Source organism: Rhinatrema bivittatum, chromosome 15, assembly GCF_901001135.1.
Source record: "Rhinatrema bivittatum chromosome 15, aRhiBiv1.1, whole genome shotgun sequence".
Taxonomy (NCBI): Eukaryota; Metazoa; Chordata; class Amphibia; order Gymnophiona; family Rhinatrematidae; genus Rhinatrema; species Rhinatrema bivittatum.
The window spans coordinates 35043791-35057624 of record NC_042629.1 but is presented as its reverse complement, the minus strand read 5'-3'; the positions used below and the strand labels follow the sequence as shown (position 1 = coordinate 35057624).

Here is a 13834-nt window from a genome sequence, read left to right as displayed (position 1 = left end):
TTTACAAATTGTTCCCCCACTCTTCCTCTCTGCAGGGAAAAGCACCCGCACAATGTGGGTCGCTTCCCCCCCTAGGGAAAAGGATCGGGGCACAGTAGACACTGGGATTTCATTTTTAAATCCTGGCACATTCCTTAACCTGCAGGCTAAGAGAACCCGGCAGCACCGGCCCACCAGCCAGATTTTTACAGGGAAACTCCACAAGGAGTTTTCCTTCAAAATTAGCTTGTATCCGCAGATCTCACATTCTCTAAACATTGCCCTCAAAAGCTCAAGCACCTCTTAGTGTTCAAAGACGCTCCTTTGCCAAACATAACAGCTAAAATAAGAGTTTAAAACTCCAGCTAACTGCTCTAGTTAGCATGCTGTACAAGTACTGGTCTCCCCAACACAATGTTAACACGATTCAAACATACCTTTCTGTTGTAAGGATTACTGATGATCAGATTGGTGTCATCCGAACCTGATAAAATATACTCGCCTGTGTCATTCCAACAAATTGTGTTGACCTAGTCAAATTAAAAAAGGCAAACATATAAAAAAAACCAGGAAAAACTGAACAAAATTGGCAAGTTAACAGTGCAAAATCCGGATATATCTTTTGAAGATATCCAATTAAGTTGCAAGTTATGAGGCCAGACAAGGCCAGAAAACTTTAGACCTGCCAAATTTCAGTTCTATCTGGCTTAGCCTAATAGAACCCAAATTTCGCTATGTTAGCAGATAACTTAACTCCTCCCCGAACACTCCAGAACACCTCTATCCGGCGATATTTTAGCTGGATAATGACTTATCCGGCTAAAATGTAGCTGGATAGGTGGCTCAGTATTCAGAAACTTGCCATATAGACAAATAACGCGTGTAAGTTATCCGTCTAACTGTCTTACCTCTCTATGCCTAAATTACACCAATTTTCAAAGTGACTTTACACTAAGTTTGCTTTGAAAATTACCCCACAAAACCTACCCACATGAAATTATACCTGTTAACTTTGTGCAGGAAATGTTTTCAAGGACATTTATATGCAAACTTTTCAAAATCGAAAAGCATTCATGTAAATGCAACCCTGCCCAGACTCTCCCCCATGTGCTTAAAATTATCCTCATACAGGGTGTATGCATGGAAGTTTGCATGCATTGTTGGCCAGGCAATTTTCAAAAGGGTCATTTCTTTTGGGTAAAGCACTGTTTTACCTGCAGAGATGCCTTTGAAAATTACTCTTCAAAGTGTATGTCACAAGTTCAAGGAGAGCAGTGAGGCGAAAGACTGGGTGCCTTTAGTATCCAGAAGGTATAGCTAAAATGCTTTCATGCAGGGACAGCAGAATGCCTTTTTCGCTGGGAGGGGGACCAAATCAACCAACCTCCACGCCACCCTCTTTATCCCCCTCCCACTCTCTCTCTGTATTTTCCCCCTGCTCCTAGCCTATTTGTTTCTTTTGTTGTAGGGGTGGCGGGATTTAAGTGATAGATGCTAGGAAGAGAGGAGGGGCATAAACAATAGGGATAAGGGAGGGATTGGGGATGAGAGGAGAGGAGAAGCATAGGGAAGGGGGATAGAAAGGATGGGGGGAGGAGAAGTAATTGAGATACAGGCGAGGAAAGATGGATACCCTCATATCTGTCCTCCCAATGCCGATCCTTTCACTTATACACACACCCCTGCAATTCATAGTCATTTATTTGTGTCATGCCTTTCTACCATGAGACTTAAAGTGTGTTACATCCCACTGTGGTTCAATAATAGGGATCAGGGACATTGATGTATCAGAGAATTACAATTTGCAAGCAATAGCAGACACATGTACATAAGTAAGATTATACTGGGTGGGTATAAGAAGCAATACTACTTATAAACACAAGGCTTTACAGTAAGATAGGGTAAATGGAGCTAAATTTAGATGGTGCTCCGTTAATATAATCCATTCAGATCAGGAGTTTGTAGGTCAGGCTGTAAACCAAAAGCAGATATGAATAGTCAGGTTTTCAGGTGCTTCCTAAAGGTTAGGAGCTCTGCAGCAAGCCTGATCTCCAGTGTCTAAAGGTTCCAGAGGGTGGGAGGTGTCCTTGTAAAAGTTCTCATTTCTTTGGAGGCTCGCACCACCAAGCAGGCCTAAGCTGGTGAGCATAATGGGCAGGAAGGGGCGTATAGGGTGAGCTGGCTGTTTAGGTAGGCTGGTGCTAGCTTTTGAGGGTCTTCAGTGCCAGGACCAGGATTTTGAATATGGCCTGTAGTGGGTTGGTAAGGTAAGCCAGTATAAGGTTCTGAGGAGTGGGGTGATTTGGTCAAATGGTTTTGCTTTTAGCATGGTTTATTCTGCTGTGTTTTGCGTGTGCTGCAGGTAGCGGTCAAGTTTTTCGGGCAGCCCAATGCAGAGAGCTGCAATAATCCAGACAGGAGACTACACAGGCTGGATCACTGTGGCAAAGGTGGAGCCATCAAAGAAGGGGCAGAGGTAAAATAGCTGACGTAGTTGGAAAAGGGCAGATTTCATTATTGATAGAATCTGGACAGTGATGGGTTTAGAATCCAGGACAAAACCCAAGCTCCAGATCTAGCAGGAAAAAAGGAGGGCTGTTTCTTCCTCAGTCACCCTCGCTCAAATGTGGCCATGGCCTTTTTTCCTGATCCACAGAACCTCTGTTTTTTTGAAGGTTCAATTTCAGTTTATTGTAGAGTAGGCAGTTGTTTAGTTTGAAGTTTGCCTGTGTGGGGTCTGGGCTCAGGAGCACAGTAGATGACATCTGATGAAGAAGCTTGTCCAGGGAAGGTAGTCTGGATGTGATCCTGAAGGAAGGATTTAAACCACGTCAGTACTGGGCCAGCAAGGCAGAGGATGACCAGGCGGGTGATGAGAAGCTTGTGGTTTATGCTGTCAAATGCTGCCAAGAAGTTTAGGAGTGCAGATCGCCCTCAGTCTAGGCAATCTGATTAGTCTATGTTGGCTAACTGCCAATCGCCATCCCTACCGAAACTACACAAAGGGGGTTTACAAGACAAAAATGCCTGGTTGTTGTCCATCCCCATGGAGGAAAAGAAAAAAGATCATGAGTTTAGCTGCAGCAAGGGAAATCTGGGTTAGGTATTAAAAATATGTTTTTTAAAATACATTAATAAATTGTATGAGTGGTCAAGCACTAGAAAAGGTTACCTAGGAAGGCAGATCAATCTGTCACTTTTGACTGTAAGCTCTACTGAAAAGGGACTGCCTTATGTGTTTTTGTACAGTGCTACATATGTAGAGTGGTGCTACAGAAGGGACAAGTAGTAGTAATAGTCACTTGGAGGTTTGAGAGTAGGTTAGACAAATATTTATTTGGCGTCATATAGACAAAGGTCTAGTAGCATACTGGTCCTTGAGAAAAAAGGGAGTTTCTACAGATTGTGATATCTTATAAAGGACCAGCATCTGAAGAAAGAATCCATGTGGTCCTGAAAGCTCATGCACTAAAACATCTTCTTGGTTAATCCCTTAAAAAAGAACCACAACCTACAGTTTTGACAATGATAGAGCTAGAAATACTGGATTCAGCCTGGGGGCAGGGGCTGGTCTAGCTGACCTCTTGAGATCCCTTCCAGCCCTATTTTTGAATGCTTCTACAAAACAAATTCACAACCACTCTACTCCCATGCCTTGTAAAATAATTTGCGACAATTCTGAAATAGCTTCTCCCAGGGCTTCAAGATAATTTCAGGTGAGCACCGTAAAGACCTTCAAAAATAATGACTGCTGTAACTTTTTAACTGCCCATTACAGAAAGCACATAGTTGTCTATTAAAGCACATGTAGACCTAGAAATGTCCTTCAGATCCTCCAGCAAGAAAGAGCAAGATGGAAGAGGAGAGGCAGACGGGACCACAAAAGGAACTTACATTTCAAGCAAATGCTTCTGTTCCAAAGTAGCAAATACTAGGGAAGGGCTTTTCTCTCTTTAGCTACTCTTCTTCCTCCTGTATCCCATTTGCAGTATAAATATCCTTCCTGATTGCAATTTCAGACTTGAACAGCAATAAAACTACAGAAAGAAAGTTGCAAGGTTTTACTTACACAACCATCATGCACACTTAACGTGGCTTCAAGTTTTAATCTTTGGATAAATTCTCTTCTTCCTGTTCAGAAAAAAATGTGATGACACAATTAATTGCAAGGATCATAAATTTAAGATCCTGACTGCAGACTATGCGATTTTGTAAATTGGCTTTACTATACAGAATTTAGGTTTCCGCAGGACCCAAAAAGCAAAATATAAAATGAGCTACTCTGTAAGGGTTTCCAGGCTACTGCTCAACAACCACTACACCCGTTTGCATTAATGAAGTCCATTCATGAAATGTAACTTTGCTAATTTCAAGGGGTTCTGGCAAGCGCAAGTCCATAGGTAAGACACTGTTTTCATACAACAAACTAACTGGAGTGGCAATGTTGCAGCAAAGGAACTTAGTAGAGTCCAACTCCAGGCACTGTGTGAAGGCTGCAAAATGTCATTCAAGTCTTTATCTGCTGTCATTACTAAGTTACCCTGTAAGCACACTCACAGAACTCTCTGCTTTATGCAAATATCTTCTTGCAATTTCATTTTCTTGTCAAAGTTCTGGCAATGAAGTATTGTCACAATCCACACACTGTATACACGGCCAGGGCCCATTTTAATGGAGGGTAAGCAGGACAATTGCCTGGAGCACCAGTATCATAAGGGGCCCCCCTGGCAAAGCTGAATAATGTCACTCCGGCAGAGCTTTAGGACACCTGGCATGAACTAGGCCCACTCCTTAGCTTCTGCTCTGGGCCCCAGTGTGTCTAACCCTAGGCATCTACAAGGCTGATGTTCAATATCTTTCAAGTAATTATGTCCAGTCAGAAAAAAAAACTGTAGGGATAAAAACCAATATCTAATCATCTATTGCTAATGCCCCCAAAAAAGAGGCAGCCGAATCATACGATTCTGACACTAATTACTCCATATTTATATCAAGGGTCAAGAATGTTTGTATCTCCTGTGAATCAGGATGGGTAGGATTTATAGCTTAATCATCAGATGGTGGGTCAAGGGACAGGCAGGCAGGGTGCAGGGCCAGAAATGCTGCTGCAGAGGCAACATCTGCTAGTGCAGAAGCAGCCTAGGTCTGTATCCAATCCAGCTAGCAGTCAAACAAAAATTATTCTGAGGACGTAAGAGATAAAGGGCATAAAATACTATAAATTAACCAAAATCCAAACTAAGAGAAGACAGGATTGATGATACAGTGGCCTGACTCAAGATTGGATTCTTGCTCAGCATTCACGTACTGTGTCAACATTCTTATTCTAAGTCAACATCATAGTAAGTCCATATTCTAGTTCAAAACAACAGCTTACATATAATCAGTTCATATTCATAGATTTTCTAGGTTGATTACTGAAAATGTACTACTTAGGGAAATCTCTGAACAATCAGGGAATAACTAGTTTCCAATTAATGAAAAATAATGACTAGTTAATACGACCAATGATTTATTAATATAAGTCTCTACCAGAAATGTATGTGGTTGCGTCACACATTTAAAATTACTTTCCTTTATTATTATCAACCAAACAATTTATACTTTTTATTTTTTAATATATTTTTTTGATTTAGAGGAAAAGACCTCAGTAATGGCGAAGAATCTGATTCATACAGAAACTAGATAGTCAGTTGTTGCAGTCACCGGCCCTATATCCTCTGTTTTTATAACTGATTTCACTTAAAATCCTTTTCTTCAATCTTCTATGAGTTTCTATCAATGGTGAAGCCACTCTATGGATATGTTTTTCAAAACTTAGATCAATTTAACTGGAGTGGTATCCTAAGAGTCAGAAACTTGTGTATGTACAACTTCTGGACAAAAGACTTGAGCGTCTAGACAGCAACACGTGTTTAGCTGTGATGCCCAACTTTTAATCTCTCTGAGAACGGAGATGTGAATATCTTCAATGCGTTCTTGATTTTTAATTTTTATCCCGACAAATAAGAACATGCCATACTGGGTCAGACCAAGGGTCCATCAAGCCCAGCATCCTATTCCCAACAGTGGTCAATCCAGGCCATAAGAACCTGGCAAGTACCCAAAAACTAAGTCTATTCCATGTTACTGTTGCTAGTAATAGCAGTGGCTATTTTCTAAGTCAACTTAATTAATAGCAAGTAATGGACTTCTCCTCCAAGAACTTATCCAATCCTTTTTTAAACACAGCTATACTAACTGCACTAACCACATCCTCTGGCAACAAATTCCAGAGTTTAATTGTGTGTTGAGTAAAACAGAACTTTCTCCGATTAGTTTTAAATGTGCCACATGCTAACTTCATGGAGTACCCCCTAGTCTTTCTATTATCTGAAAGAGTAAATAACAGTTTCACATCTACCATTCTAGACCTCTCATGATTTTACAAACCTCTATCATATCCCCCCTCAGCCGTCTCTTCTCCAAGCTGAAAAGTCCTAACCTCTTTAGTCTTTCCTCATAGGGGAGCTGTTCCATTCCCCTTATCATTTTGGTAGCTCTTCTCTGTACCTTCTCCATCGCAATTATATCTTTTTTGAGATGCGGTGACCAGAATTGTACACTGTATTCATGGTGCGGTCTCACCATGGAGCGATACAGAGGCATTATGACATTTTCCATTTTATTCACCATTCCCTTTCTAATAATTCCCAACATTCTGTTTGCTTTTTTGACTGCCGCAGCACACTGAATCGACGATTTCAATGTGTTATCCACTATGACGCCTAGATCTCTTTCTTGGGTTGTAGCACCTAATATGGAACCTAACATTGTGTAACAATAGCATGGGTTATTTTTCCCTATATGCATCACCTTGCACTTGTCCACATTAAATTTCATCTGCCATTTTGATGCCCAATTTTCCAGTCTCACAAGGTCTTCCTGCAATTTATCACAATCTGCTTGTGATTTAACTACTCTGAACAATTTTGTATCATCTGCAAATTTGATTATCTCACTCGTCGTATTTCTTTCCAGATCATTTATAAATATATTGAAAAGTAAGGGTCCCAATACAGATCCCTGAGGCACTCCACTGCCCACTCCCTTCCACTGAGAAAATTGTCCATTTAATCCTACTCTCTGTTTCCTGTCTTTTAGCCAGTTTGCAATCCACGAAAGGACATCGCCACCTAACCCATGACTTTTTACTTTTCCTAGAAGCCTCTCATGAGGAACTTTGTCAAACGCCTTCTGAAAATCCAAGTATACTACATCTACTGGTTCACCTTTATCTACATGTTTATTAACTCCTTCAAAAAAAGTGAAGCAGATTTGTGAGGCAAGACTTGCCCTGGGTAAAGCCATGCTGACTTTGTTCCATTAAACCATGTCTTTCTATATGTTCTGTGATTTTGATGTTTAGAACACTTTCCACTATTTTTCCTGGCACTGAAGTCAGGCTAATCGGTCTGTAGTTTCCTGGATCGCCCCTGGAGCCCTTTTTAAATATTGGGGTTACATTAGCTATCCTCCAGTCTTCAGGTACAATGGATGATTTTAATGATAGGTTACAAATTTTTACTAATAGGTCTGACATTTCATTTTTTAGTTCCTTCAGAACTCTGGGGTGTATACCACTCGGTCCAGGTGATTTAATACTCTTCAGTTTGTCAATCAGGTCTACCACATCTTCTGGGTTCACCGTGATTTGATTCAGTCCATCTGAATCATTACCCATGAAAACCTTCTCCAGTACAAGTACCTCCCCAACATCCTCTTCAGTAAACACCGAAGCAAAGAAATCATTTAATCTTTCCGCGATGGCCTTATCTTCTCTAAGTACCCCTTTAACCCCTCGATCATCTAACGGTCCAACTGACTTCCTCACAGGCTGCTTCGGATATATTTTAAAAAGTTTTTACTGTGAGTTTTTGCCTCTACGGCCAACTTCTTTTCAAAATCTCTCTTAGCCTGTCTTATCAATGTCTTACATTTAACTTGCCAACTTTTATGCATTATCCTATTTTCTTCTGTTGGATCCTTCTTCCAATTTTTGAATGAAGATCTTTTGACTAAAATAGCTTCTTTCACCTTCCTTTTAACCATGCTGGTAATCGTTTTGTCTTCTTTCCACCTTTCTTAATGTGTGGAATACATCTGGACTGTGCTTCTAGAATGGTATTTTTTTATCAATGACCATGCCTCTTACACATTTTTTTTTACTTTTGTAGCTGCTCCTTTCAGTTTTTTTCTAACAATTTTTCTCATTTTATCAAAAAGTTTCCCTTTTGAAAGTTTAGCACGAGAGCCGTGGATTTGCATACTGTTCCTCTTCCAGTCATTAATTCAAATTTGATCATATTATGATCACTGTTGCCAAGCAGCCCCATCACTGTTACCTCTCTCACCAAGTCTTGTGCTCCACTGAGTATTAGATCTAAAATTGCTCTTTCTCTCGATGGTTCCTGAACCAATTGCTCCATAAAGCTATCATTTATTCCATCCAGGAACTGTATCTCTCTAGCATGTCCCGGTGATACATTTACCCAGTCAATATTGGGGTAATTGAAGTCTCCCATTATTACCGCACTACCAATTTGGTTAGCTTCCCTAATTTCTCTTAGCATTTCATTGTCCATCTCACCATCTTGACCAGGTGGACGGTAGTATACTCCTATCACTATAGTCTTCCCCAACACACAAGGGATTTCTATCCATAAAGATTCAATTTTGCATTTAGTCTCATGCAGGATGTTTATCCTGTTGGACTCTATGCTATCCTGGACATAAAGCAACACACCGCCTCCCGGGTGCTCCTCTCTGTCGTTGCAATATAATTTGTACCCCGGTATAGCACTGTCCCATTGGTTATCCTCCTTCCACCATGTCTCTGAGATGCCAATTAAGTCTATGTCATCATTCACTGCTATACATTCTAATTCTCCCATCTTACTTCTTAGACTTCTGGCATTAGCATACAAACATTTCAAAGTTTGTTTTTTGTTTGTATTTTCATTCTGCTTTTTAATTGATAGGGATAAGTTAGAATTTTTTTAGCTCAGGTGAGTTTTTAGTTACAGGCACTTGGACTACTTTTCTTATTATTGGAACCTCTCTGTCGGGATGCCCTAATTCTAATGCATCATGTATCCTTTGAATATACCTCGCTCCGAACCATGCGCTGCATAGATCAAAGCACTTATCTTACAACTTGCTCCAGATTTCTGTTTTCTTTTAGCAAGTGTGTGCCTTATGAGTTGCTGTGTTTTCATAAGCTGCCTTGTAAACCGCTAAGTTTTCCTCAGCTGCCAACGTTGTCAATGTTTTGATAATGCTGCATCAGAGCGGGCTTGTTGCATTCTGAACCTGCATATATATTATTTTTGTAATATTTCCTGTAGGCATTGGTTGTATACTTAGTGTTTTGTAAATTATGACTGCATATTCTTGCTACCAATAAAAACTATTTTGAAAAAAAAATGTGTTCTAGAGAATTAACTAAATGGTCTAAATTCAATGAAGTCACAACCTTAGAGGTGGAAGGCATGATAAAAGAAACTGAATCCTGCAAATCATTTGATCGACGCAATACCTACATTAGCACTTAAACCTCTAGCTCAAAATTGTGGCACCTTGTATAGCCACCATTATTAACCTGTCTTTAAAGGAAGGATCCTTTCCTGATATTTTAAAAGGTGCCATAATCAAACTGATTATAAAGAAAAAAAATCTGGATCCGACGTGATTATTTAATACAAAGCCTGTCTCTAATCTAGTCTTCCTTGCCAAACTAATTGAAAAGACAGTTCAAACACAATTAACAGAACACTTGGAAGCTAACAATATCATATGCCCATCTCAACACGGTTTTAGAAAGCATTTTAGAACAGAAACGCTATTACTATTACTAACTGACACAATGCTCAGAAGCTTCGATAATGGCCAACAATACTTATTAATATTACTGGATCTCAGCTGCATTCGATACAGTGAACCATGATATCTTAATACAAAGACTTGATGAAATAGGACTTAGCAAAATCACCCTTCAATGGTTTAAATCATACCTAAAGAATCGATTCTACCAAGTACAAATCAATAATATGATTTCTGAAAAAGACAGGAGTCCCTCAGGGCTCCGCCCTGTCAGCCACGCTTTTCAACATATACATGCTGCCTTTATGCCATCTTTTAGCAGGACTGGGTATCATTCATTACTTATACACTGATGATATCCAGCTAATTTTATTTATAACGGATACTAACTTGAATACTTTTAAACTTGCAGCGATGTATTTGAATATAATTAAACAGCTTTTAACACAAATGGAGCTAGTAATAAACATTGCTAAAACAGAATTTATTCACCTAGAAAGATAGATCTCAAAAGATTATTCAAACACCGATCAAACTTAACGACAGCCTTACACAGTTAAACTTTTCAATAATGTACGTGACCTCGGAGTCTTTATCGACTGTGAACTTAATTTAAAACAATATATAGCACTCAACGTAAGAGAAAATTGAGGGAAATTAATGATATTAAAACACCTTAAACCATTATTAAGTAAAAACGATTTCAGAACTATCCTTCAGTCCCTAATTTTTGCTACTACCGGTTACTGCAATTCTCTATTACTTGGCCTCCCATCTTCCACCATTAGACCACTACAAATTCTACAGAATGCAGCGGCAAGAGTATTAACCGGTAGCAGAAAAAAGGACCATATTACACCAATATTAGCTGAATTACATTGGCTTCCAGTCGAGAATCGTATACAGTATAAAATACTCAGTACACTGCACAAATACATGACGAGCATGCAGACTGGCTTAATACGACAATTCGCCTCCATACACCCCAAAGGAATCTGAGATCAGCAAATAAAGGCTTATTACCATCAGGTCAGGGACAGAGCAATTTCCCTCGCTGGTCCTAAAATCTGGAATGCTATGCCATTGAACCTTAGACTGCAACATGACCCCAGGCAATTTAAAAAGGATTTGAAAACCTGGCTGTACACACAGACCTTTACTAATGTGAAAGGAGATTCTTAGAATAGATAGCTGATGGGTTTTTTTTACTATTTAGGATTTTAGTATTTATTATGATTTCTATACTTTTTAGTTTTGTCTTATGATTTTAGGTTTCTTTTATAGTTTTATATATTGATTTTAGACTAATTTTTAAGTAATTATTCAATGTATTTTATTATTTGACTATTATTTAAAGTGTTTATCATGCTGTAGTGTTTGAAATGTAAACTGTTGTGATCGTACTACTTAACGACAGTATAGAAAAGCTGTTAAATAAATAAATAAATGAGAAGGTAAACTAAGGACACAAAGTCTAAAATTTAGAAATATGTTGATTTGTTTGCACTAATATATGTGTACAAGGGAGCTTCTATATGAGCTCTGAACTCTTTGGAGCACTGGGCCAGAGTTAAAGCAGGAGCATGCTGCTCTTCTCAGTTTGTACTGATGCCGATGTACCATGGAAAGCTCAGCCAAAATGGCAACAATCAGTGTTGCTTTCCTTGCAATTAAGCTTTTAATGCTTGTTCAGGCATGTCTGCCTATTAATTGTGTTGCTATTCACAAAGCACGATCATGAGAGTACTAAACAGTGTTTTCCAGCACTACTCAGATGTGCCCCCAAAAAAGATGTTACTCACAGTATCACAGGAAAAATGTAAAAAACAAAACAAAAAACCCCCCAAAAAACACAATCAGTCTTCCCCATCCTATTTCTAAATTCCAGATTTTGCATCTGTAACTGAAGTTTCCTAAAGTAAGCCCTTTTGTAACAATGATAACCTAGTCACCTCCCAGGAGTTTGAGAACTGAAAGGCAAATAAGCTATGAACAGATACACCACATCTGAATACTAGGACTATTTGGTTAACCATTTACAACCAAATGTTTAATTTACACAAAGTGGTCCCCAAACCCAACATACCTACACTAGTTTGTAAAACGTGTTCTTGTTTTAGTTAACTTCACATTTTTTGCTTTGGAAAGAATGCTGGATATCATTTACTTGCAAATAAGAAACATGGCAGAAAATTCCATATGGCCCATCTAGTCTGACCATCCGTTCAATTAATTTAGCATTATCATTCCCATCACTTCCTTAGAGATCACCCGTATTTATCCCATGCTTTCTTGAATTCAGCTACTGTTTTTGTCTCCACCACCTCCACTTGGAGGTAACTCCATGCATCCACCACCCTCCCTGTAAAGAAATATTTCCAAAGATTACTCCTGAGTCTACCCTTTTCAAGTTCATTGCATGACCCCTCATTTAGATCCTCCTTTCTGCTGAAAGAAGTTCAGCTCCTGTACATGTTTAGATCTTTAACTCTATCCCCATATGCTTTAGAAGGAAGGCCACTGACCATTTTAGTAGCCACTCTCTGGACAGACTCCATCCTGTTTATATCCTTTTGAAGGTCTCCAGAACTGTACACAATATTCCAAGTGAGGTCTAATCAGGGGCAATATCATCTCCCTTTTTCTGCTGATCATTCCTCTCCCTATGCAGCCAAGCATCTTTCTGGCTTTTATCATTGCTTTACCCACCTGTTTGGCCATCTTAAGATCATCAGATACAATTACCCCCAGATCCTGCTCTTCCTCTGCGCTTAAAAGAATTTCACCTCCTATACTATACCTTTCCCTTGGATTTTTGCATCCTAAATGCATTACTTTGCATTTTTTAGCATTAAATGTTAGCTGCAAGATCTTAGGCCATTCCTTGAACTTTGCTAGATCCCTCCTCATGCTTTCCACACCTTCCTGGCTGTCCACCCTATTATAGATTTTGTTATTATTCGCAAAAAGACAAACCTTCCCCGACAATCTTTCAGTTAAGTTGCTCACAAAAATGTTGAAAAGTACCAGTCTAAGGAATGATCCCTGAGGTTCTCCGCTGGTAACATCCCCCTCCTCAGAGAAAACTGCATTTACCACTACTCTTTGTCACCTCCCACTTAGCCAGTTTATAAACCAGTCAGTCACTCTAGGTTCCAAACCAAGGACAGTCAATTTATTTATAACTCTTCTGTGTGGAACCACGTCAAAGGCCTTGCTGAAATCCAACCACATTACATCTAATGCACTCCCTTGATCCAACTCCCTGGTCACCCAAATCTGAAATTGATCAGATTTGTCTGAAAAGATTTACCCCTGATAAAACCATGCTGCCTCGGATCTTGCAATCCATTGGATTCCAAAAACTGCACTATCCTCTGTTTTAACAGCAATTCAATTAGTTTGCTCACTACAGAGGTCAGCCTAGCAAGTCTGCAATTCTCAGCCTCCTCCTTACTTACACTTTTATGAATACGAACCACATCCACCTTTTTCCAGGCTCCAGGACTACTCCAGAGTCTAATGCAACATTGAAAAGGTCAGACAGAAAAGCTGCCAGGCCATCTCTAAGTTCCTTAAATACCCTCAGATATATCCCATCCGGCCCCATCGTCTTTATCTACTGTTGCATCCGTCGGTGCTAGATGGCTTCGCCCCATGTGCCTCACCTTGTTCATGGCTCCTCCCGCATCCCTAGGGAAAATGGCTGCTGCCGCCACGTCTACAAGCCAACCTCTCCGGCGTCCCCGGAACGGCTATGGTGCTGCCTCCCACCATGCTCCTCCCAAGGGCCTACTAGGGTGCGAATGTGCACACCAGCCATGTCTTTATTCCAGCTATGGCATGAACCTCGGGGGCGTTCCCCTCCACTGACGTCACGCCATCCAGGTATATAGCCTGTACTTTGTTGCTAGCTCGTTGAGTTAACAAAGGATTGGTTTCGGCTGGTTCTAAGATACTCTGCCGCTTCCATGCTGTCGCTGGAAGCTCTCTC

General features: G+C 40.0%; 1 protein-coding gene across 6 annotated transcripts in view; it reads right to left on the bottom strand.

Moving 5' to 3' along the window:
• The window catches only part of DCAF6 (DDB1 and CUL4 associated factor 6), a 171511-nt gene that overhangs the window by 115911 nt on the left and 41766 nt on the right, over positions 1-13834 (bottom strand). For all 6 annotated transcript variants that reach the window (XM_029579086.1, XM_029579088.1, XM_029579090.1 and 3 more), the window contains exons 2-3: positions 4049-4110; positions 417-509 (exon numbers count right to left, since the gene is read on the bottom strand). In XM_029579086.1, the coding sequence (XP_029434946.1) occupies positions 417-509; positions 4049-4110 (155 nt within the window). The remainder of the gene's footprint in view (positions 1-416; positions 510-4048; positions 4111-13834) is intronic.